The 23,693-nt window shown below is 42.9% G+C and overlaps 1 protein-coding gene across 1 annotated transcript in view; it reads right to left on the reverse strand.

Moving 5' to 3' along the window:
• The window catches only part of lrch4 (leucine-rich repeats and calponin homology (CH) domain containing 4), a 170,030-nt gene that overhangs the window by 40,195 nt on the left and 106,142 nt on the right, over positions 1–23,693 (reverse strand). Inside the window, exons 5-9 of the mRNA XM_084335405.1 lie at positions 15,444–15,690; positions 11,912–12,008; positions 4,636–4,744; positions 4,072–4,175; positions 2,426–2,478 (exon numbers count right to left, since the gene is read on the reverse strand). Of these exons, the coding sequence (XP_084191531.1) occupies positions 2,426–2,478; positions 4,072–4,175; positions 4,636–4,744; positions 11,912–12,008; positions 15,444–15,690 (610 nt within the window). The remainder of the gene's footprint in view (positions 1–2,425; positions 2,479–4,071; positions 4,176–4,635; positions 4,745–11,911; positions 12,009–15,443; positions 15,691–23,693) is intronic.

The following is a 23,693-nucleotide window of genomic DNA, read 5'->3' on the forward strand; positions in this document are numbered from 1 at the left end:
AAGAGTAGATTATGTCACGTCAATATGTTGAAGGCGTACAATGATAGGGCTCAGATGGACCAGTCAGGGGTCAAGCCTGTGGCTATTCTGACAGTTTCTGCATCTCCTATTGTGGCCGACTGTTCTGTGTCGAAGGAGATTTCTCAGGGCAGGTTGCCAAACACCCAGATACTAGGTGACTTGGACTCACACCTGTCGTACTTGCCACTTCCTGAGCGTGCGGATGTGGTGCGCCTACTTAGACAGCATACACGTTTGTTTTCTGATGTCCCTAGTCGTACTAATGTACTCGAGCACGACATTGATGTTGGTAGTGCAGGGCCAATTAAGCAACATGCCTACAGGGTGAATCCGGAAAAACGACGGATCTTGAGTAAGGAAGTAGACTATATGGTGAGACATGGCATTGCGGAGCCCAGCTCTAGTGCGTGGAGCTCCCCCTGCCTGCTTGTTGATAAGCCAGACTGCACTCATCGGTTCTGTACTGACTTCCGTAAAGTTAATGCAGTAACCAAGCCGGACTCGTACCCTCTTCCTCGGATGGACGACTGTATCGATCGGGTGGGTTCAGCAGCCTTTGTAAGTAAATTGGATTTGCTGAAGGGATACTGGCAGGTTCCGCTTACTCCGCGAGCACGTGAGATATCCGCTTTTGTCACACCAGAGAGTTTCTGCCAGTATACAGTGATGGCCTTTGGCATGCGAAATGCCCCAGCGACGTTTCAGCGGCTAGTGAACAAGGTCCTGGCCGGAGTAGCGTTCTGTGAGGCATATCTGGATGACCTGGTTATCCACAGTTCCTCTTGGTCACAACATGTGGAGCATCTGGCGGAAGTGTTCAAGCGGTTGGGTGATGCTAACTTGACAGTTAACCTTGCGAAATGTGAATTTGGACAGGCCACGGTTACCTACCTGGGTAAGGTGGTTGGACGTGGGCATGTGTGCCCCATTACAGCTAAGGTGGAGGCTATAGTGGGCTTCCCTGCTCCCATCACCAGGCGGGAGTTAAAGCGCTTCCTAGGTATGGCAGGGTACTATAGGAGTTTCTGTAGGAACTTTGCTTCTGTTGTTGCCCCTTTGACCAATCTGCTCAGTCCTAAGGTACCTTTCGTGTGGACTGAGACTTGTCAACAGTCTTTTGAGAGCATCAAGGGTATTCTGATTAGCGCTCCCGTTCTGTCAGCTCCCGATTTTCAACTGCCATTCAAGTTGGCAGTGGATGCTAGTGACCTCGGTGCTGGAGCCGTCCTCCTGCAAGAGGATGCATTAGAGGTGGAGCACCCAGTGTGCTACTTTTCTAAAAAGTTTGACAGGCATCAACTGCACTACTCTACTATAGAGAAGGAGGCGCTCGCTTTGGTTCTTGCCTTGAACCATTTTGATGTTTACGTTGGATCCTCCAGTTTACCCCTTGTTGTGTATACAGACCATAACCCTTTGGTTTTTCTTCGCAGCATGGTGAACTCGAACCATCGTTTGATGCGATGGAGTTTGTTCCTCCAGGCGTATAACTTGGATATTCGCCACATTCGTGGGAGGGACAACGTGCTAGCAGACGCCCTCTCACGATCATAGTACCGGTGTTTGTGGTACCCGTTATCACTGTTGTGGTAGTGGCCCTGACAACTAAGGGGTCACAGTTGTTTTTTTGTTTTGTCTATGAGTTGTTGTGTAGTGGTTGCCTCTTGGGCAACCAGTTTGGTGGGGGAGGTGTTATGTACTAGAGGCCTGATCACTCTGTGTCACGGGGCATGTAGGTGAGGGCTGCCACTTAGTTAATTAGTGCTGATTGGTTACCTGCTGGGAGGTTTAAAACCAGCCAGGCACACACACATGCAGGGTCTGTGTTTAGAAGAGTGTGGGTTACCAGATAGATTGTCACGTTCTTCCAGTCCTTATCCTTTTAGCTTACACTAGTAATTCCTTAATATAGTAGCACTTGAGTTAATATACAGGTTTTGGTGTCGGTTTTGCACATAGGTTGCGGGCCTTGAGCCAGGGTCGTAACACACCGGTTAATGGTTTTCCCCTAGTTGGGGTTTTCTGTGCAGTGAGTGAACAGTACGGTAAGTAGTGGGAACTGGAGAGTGTTGACTTTTCCCAGCACCTCAAACACACTGTAAGAGGCTGACCTTGTAAAACAAGGGAGGGAGAGAGAGAGATAGTGAGAGAATGAGAAGGAGGAAAGAAAAACAAGTGATAAAAGATATCTTTCTGTTTCATTCTTTTTTTCTGTTTTCAGACCAGGAGCGCGGGCGGACACGCACACACAGGTCTGTGTTTTCAGAGCAGGAAAATGGACACAGTTATATATTAAGTAACATTAACACTTGGTGGCAGTTCACTGAGCGTGCAAATTCAAACTAATATCAACAGTAATAGCAAAGGTCAAAAGTGTGAGAGAAAGAGAGCTACACAGACTCACCTGCATGTTGAAGATTCTTGACTTCTTGAAGGTGAAGAGGTCTCTTTCTTCTCCTGTAATTAAACACATCACACAATTATTTACCTATTGAAGCCAAGCAATTATTTACCTATTGAAGCCAAGATATTATTTACCTATCGAAGCTAAGAGAGTATTTACCTATTGAAGCTAAGAGATTATTTACCTATTGAAGCTAAGAGATTATTTACCTATTGAAGCCAAGCAATTATTTACCTATTGAAGCCAAGATATTATTTACCTATTGAAGCTAAAATAGTATTTACCTATTGAAGCTAAGAGATTATTTACCTATTGAAGCTAAGATATTATTTACCTATTGAAACTAAGATATTATTTACCTATGGAAACAGATTATTTACCCATTGAAGCTAAGATATTATTTACCTATTGAAGCTAAGAGATTATTTACCTATTGAAGCTAAGATATTATTTACCTATGGAAACTGAGATTATTCACCCATTGAAGCTAATAGATTATTTAGCTATGAAAACAGATATTATTTACCCATTGAAGCTAATTTACCTTCTGTATGAATATTTTTTATTTGATTTTAAGTTTCTGTGTGATACTTTTGATACTCTGGTTGTATCACTGCAGCCATTGTGATACATTTGAATAAGTGAATCATTACGGCTGAATCATAGATAATGTATGTATTATTTTATATGAGCCATGATATTATCTTAATAGTGCTTTATTATTTATTTATCTCTAGATGCCATGCTCCTTTTATATTAGCCAAGTAGTATTTCCATTGTTCCATTAATCAGTCAGCGATTAATAGACTAGTCATTTAATGCGCCCTGAGAGGGAGGTTTGCCTGGGTGGGAGGTTCAAATGGTCAAAGTGGGTATACAACAGGAGTCAAGTCAAGAGTTTTAATTGTCACGGCATACAAGTATAAAAGGAAATGCGGAGGGAAGACTGTCAAGTTTTAAACTGTGGATACCAAACAGAGAAGGTAAAGACGACTTTGAACTGTTGAACAGTAATCCAGAACTATTTTATTGCACTGTAAAATATATATATTTTTTAATCTATTCTATTCTACAATTGTATTGCACTGCACTATTGCACTATTATACTCTGTCTATTTTATCTTACTCTTTTTATTATTGTCTATTTAAAACGAAATCAAACCATAAACAAGGTGGCCTGTTGGAATGTTAGATCCTAATGTGAAAAACTGTGATTTTATATGTCTGCACTTTTATGTGCTCATTTTATGCCTGTCTTTTTTCTGTTGTGAAGCACTTTGAGCTGCAGTTTCTGTATGAAAGGTGCTATACAAATAAAGTTTATTATTATTATTATTATTATTATTAATCATTCCCACTGCCAAGTAAGTAACCAACTACCTACTTTAACCGACCAACTGACTCACCAGAGGGGAAGCTAGGAGTGTAGGTGAGTGAGTGAGTGAGTGAGTGAGTGAGTGAGTGAGTGAGTGAGTGAGTGAGTGAGTGAGTGAGTGAGTGAGTGAGTGAGTGAGTGAGTGAGTGAGTGAGTGAGTGAGTGAGTGAGTGAGTGAGTGAGTGAGTGAGTGAGTGACTGACTGACTGATCCATACCAGAGGGGGAGCTATGAGTGTAGATGAGTGACTGACTGACAGTGTGATCCATACCAGAGGGGGAGCTATGAGTGGAGGAGTGGGAGCGTCTGTTCTACACACTTCCTCTTCTGTCACGCTGCTGTCGGTGAAGTCCACCTGCTCAGTCTCTCCATTCACTGGGAGGGAGGCAGAGGGAGGGAGGGAGAGAAAGGGAGATGGAGGGCGGGAGGGTTGAGGGAGGGAAGGAAGGAAGGAAGTAGGGAGGAAGAGAGAGATGAGGGAAGATACGAAAGGCAGTGCAATAACAGTTTGAGTTGAGCCTTGGAGGACGATAAAATAGAACTCTCTTTATACACAAACACAGAGTAGAGGGATAGGAGTTTGATTTACTACACAGGCTGAAAGGAAAACGCTTTTCATTCAGGCGAGAAAGAGAGAGAGAGAGAGAGAGAGAGAGAGAGAGAGAGAGAGAATAGTGTTACAGTACGTCATGCCAATAAAGCCATGTGAATTGAGAGGGAGAGAGAGAAAGAGACCAATGTTACATCATGCCAATAAAGCCATGTGCACTGAATTGAGAGAGAGAATTGTACACACAGTTGTGAGTACCGTATATGTGTGTGTGTGTGTCCTCACCTTGCTTCGTCTCCAGAGGGGAGTCTTCCTCTGCCTCCTCCTCCAGGTTCCTCTGGTCCCTGCTGAGCTCAGCCAAGCGCAGAGAGCGCTCCGAGAAGTCATCCGCTGACTGTACACACACACACACACACACAGATGTGGGACAGGAAATCAGGATTAAAAAGGCAGTAAAGGAGAACGCCGCCCAAATGAAGAATTCCAATATGTAATTCCCATGGCTTAGGAAAGTTCAGCTAATCTTTTTAATATGATATATAATATCATGAGTTTCTGTCCCCGGGAAGCAAATATCTAATTTCAGCCGTCATCAGGTATTAAAGTCTGCAGTAGTCGGTCAATTGACAATTTTTTTGGACCCACAGAATGTTTTGAGTTTTTATATCCAAATGAGATTTGTTCTACAGTAGTGTTCTCGGTTCTGAAACCATCAACAATCTCGGAACCCATCGGCGGTCGTCGACGCGGCTTCTGGGGGCAACATGGTAGTGGCCAGTAGAGACTCAGAGCTTCTATCCCCAGGCCATCAGGATGCTCAAGGACTCTGTAACATCAACCCATCCATCTACAGTGTACAGATTCTACACCCATTGCACACACATCCACATGAACACACTCACTTTAAACAAACACTCGCCTTAACACTCACTTTAGACACTTTAACACCACACCATATTTTATCTATTTATTAAAAGAGATTTGCACTACATCCATACCTAATTTTTGCATTTTGCACCTGGCCTTTAAAAAAAAGTAGTTGTACCTCATTGTCTGCATTTTGTACCTCATTGTCTGCATTTTTACTTTATTGTACTTAGGTTGTACTTTAGTTTGTATATTGTATATATTGTATATGTGTATAGTGTTGGGACTTTATTCCTCTTTTACTTACTTTTTTTACTGTATGAAGCACATTCTCAGGGGCTCATACAGAACCAAGCATTTCACTGTAATGTACATGTACTTTATATACGTGACAAATAAAAGCAAACTTGAACTTGAACGGTCAACGTATTAGTGGCCTGGTGTAGCAGCTGGTTGCTTCCGTTTCCCAATATCTGGGCCAAGACTTGCTCTTCCGTGCGCCAGTAATTGTTTACAATCCGATTAGCAAACAACCCCTGTATTTTTTTCCAAAGGCAGCCGTGTAATCCCACTCTGAAAGCCATTTGTTTATTCCATTACACAAGTTGAACTTTTCCCCCCCAAGACACACAAACATCAATACTTTTTGTAGGTGTTTTAAATTCTGGCGACATTCTGGCCAACGCGTTGCGCCTCTTTCGCTCACCACATGGACCGTTCACCTGCAGGAAACCCGCTCACACATGATTGGTCAATACTACTCGGACTACAAATGGAAACCAGAATGCTTCAGATATTAAAATCTTGTCCCTTGCCTACAGATTCTGCATTCATTTACATTTCGTCATTTAGCTGACGCTTTTATCCAAAGCGACTTACAAGTTTGGTACGACAAGTGAGCAGGAAGTGTACAACTCTATCAGCTGAGTAACAATGTCCATCAAAGTGTCAAAGCGGAGCCACAAGGGGTGAATTGCACTACGAAATGGGACAGCACTAAGCACTCAGTTGCCGACAGTGTAATGACGCAACACACCCCATAAAAATAGCATATTGGGATAAGTGTGACAATTTCACAGAAACGGATCACCAAGTTACCATTTCTCAAAAAATATAAATAAATACAGAAAATAAGCACTCGTTCACTCAGTGGACATTTCTAGCTCAATGCGAGGTCTGCTGCTGCTGGCTAATAATACGGTCAATACGTGGGGAGATCTTTGACAAGGCAATACGCATGTCATCCCCTCAAGGCTCAACTTGGCCCTATATTTTGTTTTCAGAGCCGTCATGGATGAAAGCCAGCTTCACATCAACACCTTAACTGCTGCATCATGAGATACTTGGTACTCCGCACCACACTCTGCAACGAGCTCTCCAGGTGGTATCAGATGAGATTTCAATGAGTTCTTCCAAGAGTTTGGATGGAGATGTGTCAGGAAGCTTTGTCTCAATGTTGTCTGTAAAGGTTTTTTTTATCCAGAGTAACTTGGTGATCCTTTTCTGTGTTTTATTAAATAATGATTTTCAGATTTTGAGAAATGGTCAAACTTATCCAAATATGGTATTTTCATAGAAAACAGTGCAGCTGCAACAGATAGCACTTTAGTGCTAATTTTCTGTAATCCAAAAAGAATAAAAAACATTTTATTTTTATTTATTTTTTTAATCTCAAGGCACCCCTGGCAGCTCTCTGAGGCACCCCTGTTGAGAACCGCTGATCTATGGAGCAACTTCACACTTGATCTGGTCTGGTTTTAGCACCATTTCTGGATTTGCGAGAGAGTTGTTTGTGTTCAATAATATTTTTTTGGGATAAACTCACTAACCTCCAAAAAACTATGATTCTGATTATTTTCAAGCTAGCCTTATTTTTCAGCTGCCATCCATAACAATTGACTGACCCAAATCAAATTAGGTGCTTGAGTGTGCTGTAGGACTGTACAAAAAAAACAAAGTGCTTGATTGTGATTGGTCAATAGCGCTCGGTTGCCCCCAACAGCGGTCAATTATTTCTCGATAATTCACCGCTGCTACGGGCAACGCGCAATAATGACCGCTGTTAGGGGCAACAGAGCGCTATTGACCAATCACAATCAAGCATTTTGATCGCAGTCACGAAAGCTAAGCTTTACCATTATGCACAGCTGCACTACATCAGGTGCAATCAAGTCCACACACCTGCCGGCTGCCGGCGATGACAGAGGAGCAACAGAACAACTGCGTCTGCATTTGATCTCGTCTTGTCGATGGTGTAAAATGAATTACGTATATTGTTAGTAAGTTAGCCATGTAATAAGCGGGATAATGTATAGCTATACTCGGTCATTGTCGCAAAATAATTGACTGACACTGCGTTCTGGAACACCGAGGCGTAAATAATTGACCTTCACTGCGTTTAGAACACCTCGGCTACGCCTCGGTGTTCCAGAACGCAGTGTCAGTCAATTATTTTGCGACAATGTAGCTATACATTATCCCTTACATATTTTTTTATTTGTATGTCATAATGATTGTGAAATATTTCCACCTGGGAGCCTTTTCACTAAATCAATTTATTTTCTCTTTCTCTGCAGAAACAAAGACTGAGGCAACTGACTGAGATTTGATGCTCTCACACACACACACACACACACACACACACACACACTATTACTCTGACAATAATATAAGAAAGGTGTTACAATATTGTTATTGTTTTGGTTGTTTTGTTGTTACCTGTTGATCTAATGTGCCTATTGTTAACACTTTAACTGCCGGGAAACGCTTTACAGCGTCATTCCCGGCCATGTTCAAGTTGCCGAAGGACGCTTTACAGCGTCTTTAATATCAATATTTCAAAAATCTGTGATCGGATTCATATTTCCCCTCCGCTGGCCTGAGATCCACCAGGAGGACCCACTGAGCTCTCTGGCGGTTCAGGAGCGCCATCTGGTGGCCGATCGGTGCAATCGCCAAACAGGAAGTGCTATGGAGGTTGTGCTGGTCGGCCATATTACTTCCGGGCACTCGGTTTGGCTGCCGGCACTCTGGCTCGTCACAATATAATAGCGATCCATTGCCAATAACTCGATAAACAACATGATTTGGACGTATATAGTATTATACAAGCTGGAAATGGTTCATCAGGATAAACATCCCATAATCGAAAACGGTCTACACCACGCTGATCGTCCAACGGCGCGAGGAAGATCCGGTGAGATTCAGCGTTATTCTTGAACGTGTTCCATATAAACTGTTATGATGAACATATGACCCACACTAGATGAATGATATAACGCTGCCCACGGAATTATAAACGATCCCCCGCCCATCCGGTCATCATCAGATCATACGTAGATCATTCTAGAAGTACGTCCAATTGAAATTTTTTATATCGCCCCGATTGCCATCAAACTGTATTTCATCATCAATATAATGCATTTGGGGCTATAGATCACGTTCTGGAGAAAGCTGCAGAAAGAGATGAAAACATACTTATACATTAGACCATACTTTACTATGAATATGTGAATGAAAAAGTTTAACGTTGCTACACAATGAACAATACATATAGGACTTTGAATGGGCCCTAATAATGGCAATGTAGCAATAGAATTTAAAAAGTTATAGCCATGCAAAGAAGGGGTACTTATCCATAGACAAATAGAGCTGGCAACCCATGGTATAGCATGAATTTAACCTCCGGCACCCATAGTGTTAACACTTTGAGTGCCACTCACGAGATATCTCGGGTTTTTAATAGTGACGTTGAATGCTACTCACGAGATTTCTCTGATTTTTTTTATTTCTTTTTTTTGCGATCTGAAAAATTATTGCATCACCCGAGCCTACCCGAGTATAGCCGAGCGGCGCCGGCGATCACTGTGGAAAAAAGTACTCCACATTTTCCAGTCCACTGATCCAGCCGGGGTTACCACAGTTCATTCTTGAACCTCAGATCCCCGCTGATCATGGAGTTCTACAGTATCGCGTTGGATCCATACACGTATCGATTTTTTCGAATGGTGATCAGGAATTGGAATATATCAGTTGGATACCATCTGATGTCAGGTAAGGACTCTATGTTATCAGTGTTAGGATAATCAGAGTAAGTTTGATGAAGATATAGGCTGTTTTGTGAAATGTCTTCTTTCGGTTTCACTGTAAAAGTCCGAGAGGAAATCAACGAGGCGATTATCCGTGCGCGGCCGTAATGTGCTTGCGTGCACGTATAATATTGATCATCTAGCGTTTATTTGAAAACGATTCATAAAAAGGCCGACGAATATCAACGTTGTGGAATATTCCACTAAAAGACGATTTTCATAGAATGCTCCAGAATGAGCTGTTTTTTATATCAAAACGGGGGCTTTTCTAACTGCTCTGAAACGGAAACGACGCGATAAAAAAACAATCTGCCTTGACAGCACTGACTGGAAAATAGTCTTTGATAATGCGATGGGCAGATTAGACACATAGCCATAATTTAAAACATAGATTAGGCGATATTAACGTTAACATTGGCGCCGATGGTGGCATTCAGCCGGTAAAAAGGAAAACCAGGCGTGGCGCTCAAAGTGTTAAAATAAATTATTTCAAATAAAAATACAATTATTTATTTGAATGGTGTTCAAACTATACCGTAATAACAACTATACCGTAATAACAACTATACATCTATAGGCGTAGACCAGGGTTTAACCCCTGGTCGTCAAGAGAGAGGGAAGATGAGCTGGTGCTGATGGGGGGTGAAATGAGGACTGATCATACCCCACACACACAAATGCACACACACACTGTGTTTAAGTTATTAAATCATATTATACAACGGCATGCAAATTTCTCGATTCTGATTGGCTGAAACAGTCCATTTACACGTCTTTATTGGCAACAATCCACGGTCCTGGGCTCAGGACCCGCCCACAACCGAATCACATATCACTCCGCCGGCTCACTCCGTGAGAAAACAAGATCGCGGACAACAAATGGATATGTTGATAGCGCCATAACAACTAAATATGAAGCGATTCTGTCACTGCGAATGTGTTAGTCCTTTAAACAATGTTGGATGATGTAATTGATGGGTCTTGAGTCATTCTAGAACAAAAGAAAAATCGCGATTTGATTGATTGATTAATTTGCATTTTTTTTTCAATTTCTTTTTCCTTCTCTCTGACTGTCAGCGCTAGCTCTAGTCTCCACCCACCACCACACACCCCCCCCCCCCCACACACCCCCCCCCCACACACACACACACACACACACACTCCTGTCTGCAACGCGGGTCAGACAGAGAGAGCTGGGTGCTGCGCTGTTCTAAGTGAGCATGGCCTATTGAGTTGATTGATTGATTGATTGCTAATTTTATTACTGTACGCTTGGTTTCCAACTGGTTAAGTTTAGGCCCTATACAGTAGGTTTAAAAAAATAAATAAAAAAATAGGGCGAAGTAAACGTTTTTTTCCTATAGGGCAAAGAAAACGTTTTAATTAGTTAAACAGCCGTACTGTATTGTACCCATTCTGCATCTGGTAATACAATTTTCAATCAATCATTCCAATAATACACAGTTGGATGTGTTAGTTGGTTGGATGCACTTCCGATCTGCTTCCACATGAGGCAACTTCTCTCAATCATTCCAATAATACACAGTTGGATGTGTTAGTTGGTTGGATGCACTTCCGATCTGCTTCCACATGGAGGCAAATTGTCTTTTTTGTAGTTGTGGGAACTACTTTTTCTGGCGGATGGTTTTTTCAATAAATCTTCGATTAATGTGTGTTTATTGTATAGAAATAAGGTTGGATGAATGTGGCAGTTGTATAAAAGCTTTACACCACTTGCAGTCGTGATTTGTGAACAATAAACCATGCCTAGGGGGGTCTAACGACCACCCCTAGGCATGGTTTATTGTTCACAAACCACTCCTGCGCGTGATGTAATGCTTAAATAATTGTCCAAATCTCTTGTCAAGTGGGTCAAAAAGTTAATGTCAAGCCCTGTAACAGTAATAATCCTTTAACCTCGTAACATGCAATGGCCCGTATTCGGGCCGACGTGCCCGTGCCGAACATATGAATTACCGTTTGAAAAAGGTCTATTTGTTGCGGTTCGAACGCCACCTCACTCGACCAAATCCGTGCCTCGGTTCTCGAGTTACATGACGATATGTCGGGAGAGCGTCTTTTTACACAGCGCGTAAAGATGACCACCCCGGACTCCCGACGCTCCAGAACTGGCAATCATCCGCTGATGGCGAAAATGATTGGTCAGCGTTGTAGCCAATGAATGTACCTTTCCAATGATACCCCACGTGGGGGGGTGCGAATAAGGGATTTAGGTGAAAATTGACAAGCGAAAACCAGAAGTCAATCACACTTGAGAATTTTCCAGTTTATACCTATTTAAAAAATTATTATAATAATTTGATATTGCAACCACTACAAAACAATTTGAGTACACAAGTTCAAGTTCAACTCAAGTTCAGACCTATGTTACTCTATTTCTTTAGCACTAAATGTGATTTTCCTTTTTTGCATTAGTAACTTCAGAATGTTATCTTTCAAAAGAGACCAGGCTCATGCATGTGCTATAAGTATAAAGTATAAAGCTAAGCTTTGCAAAAATCAGACCTCAAGTTCAAGTTAAAATGGCTTTTCTGGGTGCCTGTTAAGAGGTTAAGGCTTGCATGTAGACGGGCGTATAGGTTTACCTCGTTCCCAGACCATCTCTTGCTTCCACTGTCCACGCTATTGAAGCCAGAGTCCAGACCTCCAAACTGAGCCGAGAACAGCTCCTGGTCCGACAGACTGCAAGGGACACACAAGACAACACACACACATTACAATCAAAGAAGATGAACAGGCGCACACACGCCGGGTAGTTTTGACAAGAAACAATTACCTCTACAATAACTAGTTACACATGATATCATTTATATAATTTATAATCTAACCACAAATCCGAAAACATCACCCTTTGAAACAACTTTGCTCTTAGAGGATACTTCTTTGTATGGTCTATTATTGTATATATTCATTCACTCATTACCTTTATTTTTTTATTTTATTTTTTTTATCAAATTTGCATTACTTTTATTTCTTATGCTTAGCATTGTATTGTGGCCACCTACATTTCACTGCATGTATGTATGTGACAAATAAAACTCTTGAAATCTAAAAGGTGGTGGGAGGGTAGGAACACCACAGACAAACGCATAATTTCTAGTTACAAACTGTGCTCCAGGGATCTAGTTTTTGTATTCACTACTAAAGATATATCGTACTTTACATTGACCTTTCAAAGGCTAATCTTTTTTAGAGCAAATGGTGATCGACTATAAAAAGCTTTTGACAGATCAATAAAGAGGGCAGCACAGTGTTTCTTCTCGTCTAAAGCTGATATTATGTTATTAGTAACTAAAGAGATGGTTGATAATGTGAATATGATTGGCTCTGAACCCGGATTGGTGCGGGCCTAGTACAGAGTGATTTGAGAGAAAGGACTTAAGTTGATTATTCACTAAAGACTGCGAGACTTTCGCTGGTAACTTGGAGATAGGACGGTAGTTATTGAAATCATCTCTAACACCACCTTTCTGCAACAAGATCACAAGGGCAGAGACTAGGAACTCTTCCCATTGAGATAGAAAGATTCAAAATATGCCTCAATTGCTCTGTAATTAAAAGGAGCAGCCAATTTTAGGAAAGAATTATCCAAATGATCCTCACCAGTAGAGGTCCTGGCATCTATGGATTGGAGAGTGTCTAATACTAAGGAGAATTGAGGGGTGTGATGGGACTTGCACAATCAGTGTCTACATCAACATTAACATCAACATCAACAGGAAGAAGTCTGATATATTCTCTATCAAACATATGCCCAGCAGCTGCAAAATGCTTATTAAATTAAAGACCAATTTAATTCCGGCTAGAAATAACACAATCGTCAACACTAATATGAGCGGGTCTTGTTTTTCTTTAAATTAACTGCCTTCGAAAACTGAGCTGGGTTTGTGTAGGAACTTGTAATTCAATCTAAATAGTCATCTGATTTTGTCTCTCATAACTGTGGTACATCTGTTTCTGAGCTGTGCCAGCCAGCCAGTGCTGTGGATCACCTGAGCGTCTAGCACGGGGCCAGGCCTTATTCCCGGCATTAACCCTTTCACTAACACACTACAGAAGGTTAACCCTTTACTATCACACTATAACCGTCTGTAGTGTGATAGTAAAGGGTTAACCTTCTGTAGTATGGTACTGTAGTGAAAGGGTTAACCCTTTGTCGTGTGGCAGTGAAAGGGTTAACCTGCGTTGTCGCAGTGAAAGGGTTAACCGTTTGGTAGTGTTGCAGTGAAAGGCTTAAGCAGAGTTGAATCCACAGTATCCCATGACATCATCACTGCAGGCATCTTGGCAGGCGAACAGGTGATTGTAATAAAAAAACAGGTGACGCCACATTAAATGACAACCGTTGCCAACCGTTGCACGAGCCGCCGTGATCCGTCATCGAGCCGGGAATTTTATATAGTATAATAACTACATCCTGTTAACTGCACTGCACACTTTTAGAACTGTATAGTCATCTTGATTTTAGTCTTATTTTATTCTTATTCTATGCACATTTTTATTGTATTTATATTATTGGAAGCTGCTATGGTCGAGGGACCACAACAAATTTAATTTCACTCTTTCTTGCTGTAAGGTACTGAAATACGTGACAATAAAGGAATCTGAAACATGGCCTTCTCCTTGTTCTTATCCATTTCACTGGGATTAGCTCAGGAGCTAATTGAAGCCAATCCATTACAGTTTAAGTTTACAGCCTGACTCAGCTCTGCGGTTGCCAGATCATGGGTTGGAATAAGTGGAGGTCAATGACAAGATCTCAACAACCTATAATCAAAATTATCTGGGAATAGTAGTAATGTAACTATTCCCAACTATATTCAGTTACGTTTGGTGATTGACCTTCATCCGTTCCTTGGATAATCATTTGGGATAAAACCAACATTCATCAGGTGATGAATATCCTCAACAAAGCCCCATGTATTGATTATTTGTCATGTTTTGCTTGTTTAGATTCGTGAGAACGTTTTAAATAGCTAACTGTTAATCGTTAACCCCTTCTCTCCTCCCTTTCTCTCGACCTCCAATTCCTCTCCTCCCTTTCTCTCCTCCCTCCCCATTTCTCTCCTCTTTCTCTCTACCTCCCATTCCTCCTCTCTTTCTCTACCTCCCACTCCTCTCCTCTTTTTCTCTCTACCTCCAATACCTCTCCTCCCTTTCTCTCTACCTCCAATACCTCTCCTCCCTTTCTTTCTACCTCCCATTCCTCTCCTCCCTCTCTCTCTCCCTTCCATCCTCTCCTCCCTCCCCATTCATCTCCTCCCATCCTCTTCTACCCCCCCCCACCCCAGCAGGTATCTCTCCAGCTCCCATCCTCCTCTACCCCCCCCCCCCCCCCCCACCCCAGCAGGTATCTCTCCAGCTCCCATCCTCCTCTACCCCCCCCCCCCCCCACCCCAGCAGGTATCTCTCCAGCTCCCATCCTCCTCTACCTACCCCCCCCCCCCCCCCCCAGGTATCTCTCGGTTAGGGCTGGGTGATATAACGTTAACGATAATTATCGCGATATATTTTAATAATCGATATCAAAAAAATTATCGTTTTTTTTCTTCCCTTCTGACCTGCAACAGGGCAGTTTTAAAACCAGAGACAGTGGACAGACTTGTCTTTCTTGCCTGCAACTTAAAGTAATGGCTTTGCTTGTCCAAATGACAATACTGACCAAATTGAGATTTATTTTTCTCTTGTCCATTTATTTTGTTTGCTTTCCAATTTAAAATACAGTTTGAAACCGTCTGTACACAGTAGGCTATGTGTGCTAGCAGAACTAGACTCCAGTCACGGTGCACATGTGCGGTGGTTTGTCCACCAAAAAAGCGCCAAAAGATAGAAAAGAAACTAGCAGAGCCAGAACTGTTCAACTCCCCTGGAGCCACAGCCAGCAGAGAAGCCGGTTTACTTTCGCTTTCAAACCAGCCTGAGAACTGGAGTGTGAGGGGATGTAACACTAAAGATGGCGGCAACGACAAATAATTGCTGCAAAATAAACATACACCTGTTGTTTATATAAAAAAATAAAAAAATTATATATTCGAATATTTTTTTTATCAAGTTTTTTTTATTGTTATCGATATCGTTATCGCGATATCATACCCCCCCCCCCAGCAGGTATCTCACCAGCTGTTGAAGCCCGTGGGCCGCCGGTGGCTCTCCAGCTCCTCCTGGCTCCTCCTGCAGGCCTCCATGTTGAGGTACTTGAAGATGTGGTACTTGCCCTTGGAGCAGATCTGAGCCGGGGGCATCTGCAGAGGGTTGTTGTCCAGCGTGATGCTCTGCAGGTGGCGGAGGTGGCGGTAGCACACCGGGACGTGGGAGATGCGGTTACACGACACGTCCAGACGCACCAACGGAAGCTCGGAAATCTCTAGAGGAAGGGGGGGGGGGGGGGGGGGGGCGACAAGAGGAATATTTGTGGTCACGGAAGTGTTGGACAATCTATATTCATACTAGGACTGTTAGGAGGAACAGTCTATATTCATACTAGGACTGTTAGGAGGAACAGTCTGTATTCATACTAGGACTGTTAGGAGGAACAGTCTATATTCATACTAGGACTGTTAGGAGGAACAGTCTATATTCATACTAGGACTGTTAGGAGGAACAGTCTATATTCATACTAGGACTGTTAGGAACATTGGATTGGATTTGGATTGAATACTCTTCATTATCCCCAAGGGGCAGTCTATATTCATACTAGGACTGTTAGGAGGAACAGTCTATATTCATACTACTATAGACTACTACAGTCTATATTCATAGACTGTATCGTCTCTTTTATATATACATTTGTCCCCTTTCCGTGTTACCCTTCGAGGATTGGTGTAAAATCTCAAAATAAACATCCGTGTTTCCACCTGGTAACATCACTAATTTGAGTCTCGTCTCATGTTTGGCTTTGGGAGAGAGTATCTCGTGTTCACAAATATTGACTGAACCTAGACCATCGACAATAACATTTGAATGCCTACTTTGGGGTGGTGCTCCCCTTTAAAAAGGACTGCGTTAGGCTCCTCCTCTTTGAGATGAGTCCAGTGATCCCAGTGTTAACCCTTTCACTGCCACACTACCAAATGGCTAACCCTTTCACTGCTACAATACAGAAGGCCCTTTCACTGCTACACGACAAAGGGTTAACAATGGCACCTGCATAAAAGCCCCACCCACTTAAGAGAACAGGAACTGTCCATCCAACCATGTATTCAGTATCTACTGGTAGACTGTCAACACCGATTGGTTCTCCTCTTTCCTTTGCCAAGCCCACAACCTGCTCCTCCCATCTCGTACACAAGAATCTGCCGTGTCTCACAAGCAGTAAAAAGAAAGAAAATGACTAATGGCTAATGTACACACAAGACGACGCCCATCCAACACATTGTTCTCAGGCTTCCCTAGACAGTGATTGGCTGAACAAATAAAAAACACTATTTGGATGTCAGCCAGACCCTTCTCCGGCTCTGGGACAGCAACGCTAGGCGGGGTGAAAGGTCAGGCAGCATGAGACCATATAATGTACTACAACCTTCTAGAAAGCTATGGGCAGGATGGGGAGCTGCCGGGTCGGATGCATCTACGACTCAGTCAAGGTGTTCATGGAAAAGTTGGTCAGTCATAGAAAAGTTAAACACAAGACATTCTAATGTCTTGGGCTTCCTGTAACTTTCAGAATTCACTTCAAGGTCCTCCTCCTCACATACAAAGCTATAAATGGACATGGACCTAGCTACATTGCTAGCTAGCTACACTGCTAACTCTCTCATGAACTACCCACCAGCTAGAACCCTGCGATCATTAGATAGTCTTATTAGAGGTCAGTGGAAAGGAAACAGTCTTATTAGAGGTCACTGGAAACAGTCATAAGAAGATCGGTGATGCAGCCTTTGTCAATTACGCCCCAAAATTGTGGAACACATTCAGTGGTGCAGTCGTAATATGGGAACTGGTAACACGCCACGCCACGTGCACGCGGGTACGTGCATGCGCACAGAACTGATTTATACACACACACACACGCACGCACACACAAAAGCACACACACACACAAGCGCATATACGCAAGTGCAATCTTTCTATCATACAAGCTCTTCTTGCTCTCTATTTGTGTGAATGTGCGCGTGGAAAGCTGGCGCGCAGCACAGACGCTTGATTCAATATCATAAGCAGGTAGACCCCCATCACGAATTCCGAGACACATTAGTATTCACCTCCACTGCCTGTGTCACACAGAATGAAGGGGGAGATGCATTCAGATAGCCAACACCCAGACACTTAGTCTACCTGCGCTTTTTGTTATGTAAAACGGTGGCCGGGTACCTAAGGGTGCGGTTACACCTTTCGTTTCATCTTCGTATTGTTGTCATATGCGTTTCGCCGCGACGTTGTGCGCCTCGAGTCACACTTTCGTTTTTTTTCTTCGTTTTTGTCACCCGAGCACACTGATGTAGTACACTGCCAAAGCAGTAGGTGGCAGTAGGTGGCAAACATGAAGGCAATTTCAACCAATCAGAACTTGAATGTGCCTGCAAAGCAAATGTCAACAAGGCGGCCACCATCTTTTGCCTAGTTACCCAATGCAGCAATTCTTTTTCAGCAAAGCCTAATAAAAGTGCAATAAACAAAACGGATACATTCACTGTGTGTTCTGCCTGTCATTTGTTGATGAAACAAAACTAACATCAACACAAGTGACCACCAAGAGCGGATAGTTTAGTCTAAAAAACGATCGGTAGCATTGTTAGCTGCATGCTAACGTCAATGGAGTATGCCATTATAACAATATAGCATTGTGGCTAGAAGCTAACGTTAGCTCACGCTACTTAGCCAGCACCAAAACTGATGATATCGCGAGCTATCAGTAGTTAGATAACATTAGAGACAATGCTGTGTGTATTAAACAAAGGTGAATAGATGACTGGGCCATTTCGTTTAATGCTTGTTAAGTTGAAAGAGGAGCTCTGAGCTAACAGGGTCTGAATCCTGATAGCTCACGTTAGCCAGCTGCTCATGCAATCGGTAATGCTAGCAGAATGAATGGATGTAAACTTTATTTAACATATTGCATATGGGTACAATACAATACGGCTCAATACAAACAATTGTTAAGGGAATGCAGACTGTTGTAGCTTGGACTGGGGTCCTTATAACAATAACTTGACAACACATGGTAGCTGAAGCTATTTGGGACACGGAGCTATGTCCCAAACACACACACTGTTGTCACCGGAAGGGCACGCAGATGGTATCTACTGCGCATGGGCGTTTTCGCAACAACGGCTCCGTGCTGACTACACGCTGTTGTCGATTCGTTTTTTTTGCGTATCTCCAAACGCAAACACAATTTTGCGTTTCAGCCGTATCCACAAAAAAACGCCAAAAAACACATTTCTGTGTAATAGGGACATCAAACGTCGTCAAAAACGTATAAAAAAATGCCAGGAATACACTAGTCTAACCATGGCCTTAGTCACAACGAATGGATACAGCGCATTTTTGTGTGCGCGTACACGCGAGTACACATCCGTGCGCGATCGCGCGTACTTCAGTGATCTGGTAACACGGCGTGTAACCGCGTGTGACCACGACTGCACCACTGAACACATTACCCACAAATATCAGGAAAGCCAACACGCTAGACATTTCACAAATATATTTTTATCAAAACATTTGATTAACACATTCAGTGCCAACAACGAGATTAGTCGGCTTAACTCGCCATGCGTTGAGTGCCAAGGCCAGAGAAAAAACGAGAAAACTTGTTTTTTTTTAATAGTTATTTCTTTTATTAGCAATACCCATGCATTTTTCATCCATCCAGCCTGACGTTATCATTGGGAATGGGTCTGAGCTCGAAAAGGGCAAATACCGCCGCCTATAGTCTCCCGGATGGTATTGCACATCATTGGATTGGATTGGGTGGGCATGTGCATCAGAAAAAAAGTCCGGTCCGGGGTTTTCCCTTCTCTGGCAAGCAGTATCTGTTACCACATTCACTGGGGAGGCTGGAAACAGCTTTCGATTATGTGTTTTGGACTATAACGTTGAATCAATAAACGCGATCAATATTTAGAAAGTTGATCAGGAATTGGATTAATCTTTTTGCAGAACATTTAATGTGAAGGACTCTATTTTACCAGTTTTGGGTTAATCAGATGTTTTTTTCACAGCGATCACAACGTGTGTGTGTGCGTAACGTTAGCGCTAAGCACGGCATGGATAATCGATTTTTCAGCCCGCTTCTCTAGCGTGCATAAGTACACATACTATCGATAATCTAGCATTTATTTGAAAACGATTCATAAATCAGCCAAAAGATGACAACGTGTTTTGTGTATTCCACTAAAGAGCTATTATCGTGGAATTTTTCTGGAATTACTAGAACAAAACTATACTCCCATTCAAAACGGTATAAAACGGAAATGTACCAATGAAAAAACAATCCGTTTCATACATGTTGACTGCAAGCAAGTCATTGATAAGCGAGGGGTGTTTTAGACCCATAGCCATAATTTAAGATATAGTTTAAGCCTGCGCAAATTTCCCTGACCGCCCATTGACTTCCTTATTGGCACGGTAGCCCTATTATGGTCAAAGGGGTGTGGCTCTGAATGTGTTAATATTATGCCTTCATCACTGCACTTAAATTACTTGCACAACGGGGAGCTCCAGTAGCTCACCGCATATCTCGGCGCTATTTCTGCGTCGGGGAAAACCGTGGGGGATCTGGGGGACACGAGTTCGATTCCCGGACCCGCCGTCATTTCTCAGAATGTCTTCCCCTGCTCTACATCCCGTTTTTCTGTCGGTCATGCTTGACCAGAAAAAGCGATAAACGCAAAAAAAAAAAAAAAAAAAAAAAAAGTAAAAAAAGAAAAAAAAAAAAATTACTTGCACAACTAATTTATCTCGCACTATTTTATACTGTGCATACTATGTGTTTATTATTATTCATTTTGCGGGATGGGGGGAGATTTTACAGACAAAGTTTTAGAAAGAGTTTTTATTTTATGTTATTTTATTGTTCATGATTTTGTAACAAGATTACAATAATTCAAGAAGCCTATTGAAACGTTCTAATTCTAATATGTAGATTTCTTTTTTTTTATCATGCTGCTATTTTTTTGTGCTATGCATTGCTCTTGCTGCTTGTTTTATTATGTCTTTGTTATGTAAAGCACTTTGAACTGCAATCCTTGTCTGAAAGGTGCTATATAAATAAAGTTTATTATTATTATATTAATAAAAAGGAAGAGGACGCATTAAAAACAGCGGCAACAGTTCCCGTCTCCTGAGCGGGCGGCACTTTTACACAGGCGATAATGTTAACACTGCGAGATCGCAGGACAATTCTCAAACAAACCTGTTTTTCCACTGCATCTACAGGTCAGATAAATGTACATTTAGTGTCAGAATGTTCAGAACACCATCTGCTTGTATGAGAAGGTGCAATATGTACCTTGATGTCTATGGTAAGGAGAGACAATAACCACATTACTCCACATCGGTCATTGGGGCGAATGGAGTATTGGTCTGTTCTAGTCTGCTATGGTTGGAGGGGGGTCGGGGGTCAGTCAGCCAATGGCGCTCCTTGTGTAGCTCACATGACACATTACAGGAAGTGAGAAGGACTTTGAAATGCATCCAACTGCTGTATCACTTTTGCAATTGGGTAGTTCCGAGAGAGAGCGGGTCAAGGGTCAGAAAGTTCAATAACAAAAAGTGAAAGGATGGTAAATACATGTCCCATAAATGTCAAGGTCAAATTTCACACTTTGGAGCCTTAGCCAAGATGTTCTCAGGCCTGGTCGTATATCAGAGGTGTTGTTGAGGTCAGGACTTGGACCTCTACAGTCTTTCTAGGTTACGATGTTACGATGTGTTAAAATACTCTGTAAAGGAAATGCATTATGCATGTTAGAAAATAATTGGTATGTAGTACTGAATTATGGAGTTAAACAGTTTTTCAAAATGTTTTTTGGGGGCGAGCCTAAGATCATGGCTTGATGACGTACTGGAGCCGAGAGAGCGAGAGAGCGAGAGAGCGAGAGAGAGAGAGAGAGAGAGAGAGAGAGTGAGAGGTGGGGTGATAAGAGGGGCAGGGAGAAAGAATCAAGAGAATCAATCAAGAATCAAGAATCAAGAGGTTTATTTGTCACATATACCAGGGCATACAGTGAAATGCGGGTGGTCTTGCCCACATTGATTGTGCAAAATACAATAATAAAATAGGCATAGAAAAATAAGATAAGACACAAGATATGCATGGTAAAAAAAAAAAAAACATGCTAGGTTCCTGAGAAACTGGTTCTTATATACACTACTATGCAATATACAATTTACAATGTTAACTATGTATCTAAACTATACAGTACCTCGTTTTAAAGTGTTTCTAAAGATTACATTTTTTAAAGTGACATTTTGTTTAAAGTAGGGATGTCCGATATTACCGATTTTCTTTTAACATTTATTTAACCTTTATTTACCCAGGCAAGCAAGTAAGAACAAATTCTGATTTTATTTATTGTGAAAAGTATGCATAATGTTGTGTTAATTATTCCGTTTTTTGGGGGGGGGGGGGGGGGGGGGAACCCTGCATATATCGGTATTGGTTGATATCGGTTGGACAATATCGGTATAGGTAAAAAAGCCAATATCGGTTGCCGCATGAGTGGTGTGTGTGTGTGTGTGTGTGTGTCTGTCTGTGTGTGCTCATGTGTATTTGTGAGTGGAGAGTTCAGTGTTCAGTGTTCTGATGGCCTGGGGGAAGAAGCTGAGTCGGAGTCTCTCTGTTCTTGCAGCGTGTGACCGTAGGCGCTTGCCTGACCGCAGCAGCTTAAACAGGCTGTTGTTGGGGTGGTGAGGGTATTTCATAATTCTGCAGGCTCTGGATTTGCACCTCCTGTTATATAAGTCCTGCAGGGGTGGTAGTGCAATACCCGTAGTACGCTCAGCTGAGCGCACAACTCTCTGGAGTGCCTTCCTGTCCTGTGCCGTGCTGTTTCCAAACCAGGCAGTGATGTTTCCAGTCAGAATGCTCTCTACAGCCCCGGAGTAGAAGGAGTGGAGTATCTTCCCCGTTACTCTGAACTTCCTTAGCTGGCTCTGGTGATAGAGGCGCTGTTTCGCCTTTTTCACCACAGAATCTATGTGTGTAGACCATGTCAGGTCCTCTGTGATGTGGACTCCCAGGTACTTGAAGCTGCTCACCCTGTCCACGATAGCCCCGTTTATCCACAACGGCGTGTGTGTGTGTCCCCTGCTGTATTCTCCTAAAATCCACGATCAGCTCTTTGGTTTTACCAATGTTCAGGAGTAGGCTGTTGTCCTGGCACCAGCGTGCCAGTTCATCAACCTGCTCCCGATAGGCCTTTTCGTCATTGTTAGAGATCAGCCCCACCACCACTGTGTCGTCCGCAAACTTCACTATGGAGTTGGAGCTAAACCTGGCCACACAGTCATGTGTGTACAGTGAGTACAGCAGGGGGCTCAGAATGCAGCCCTGGGGGGACCCGATACTCAGGGTGATTTTGCTAGAGGTATGACCCCCCACCCTGACCGCCTGGGGCCTGTCACTTAGAAAGTCCAGGATCCAGGCGCTCATGGTGGCGCTCAAACCCAGATCGATCAGCTTGTCAACCAGTCTGGTGGGGACTATGGTGTTGAAAGCTGAACTATAGTTAATGAACAGCAATCTCACATAGCCCCCCTTCTGACTGTCAAGGTGAGATAGTGTGTTGTGCAGTACTTGGGAGACCGCATCGTCAGTGGACCTGTTTGTCCTGTATGCAAACTGCAATGGGTCCATGTTACTGGGTAGGGAGGCACAGATGTAATCCTTGACCAGCCTCTCAAAGCATTTCATGACCACAGAGGTGAGTGCCACCGGTCTGTAGTCATTAAGGCTTGTTGGAGAGGAGTGTTTTGGCACCGGGATTATGGTTGACATTTTGAAGCAGGCAGGGACCACGGACTCAGCCAGAGATATATTGAATATGGATGTAAATACTGGGGCCAGCTGGTTTGCACAGGACTTAAGTATTCGTCCTGTTATCCCATCTAGGCCAGCCGCTTTCCGAGTATTTATACCCTTAAACATTAATCTCAAGGGCGGTCAGGTGGCGTAGCGGAGATTGCGCTGGTCACCAACGCAGGAGACGCTGGGTTCGAGCCCAGCTCTCTGCGTTGCTACCAGCTTGGCTGGCCGTTCATACTAATACAATTGGCAGTATTAGGGGGTGGGAAAGCTGGCGGGTGGGAATCTGGCGTTGTGGACAGCGACGCCTACAGGTCAGGTCTCGGCGCTTGCTAAGCGGGGCAGGACTTGGTGGAGATAGGGTGCCCTCCCATGCGTTACACTCCACCAATGAGAGTCCT

The sequence above is a fragment of the Notolepis coatsorum genome (assembly GCF_963971535.1).
Source record: "Notolepis coatsorum genome assembly, chromosome: 1".
Classification (NCBI taxonomy): Eukaryota; Metazoa; Chordata; class Actinopteri; order Aulopiformes; family Paralepididae; genus Notolepis; species Notolepis coatsorum.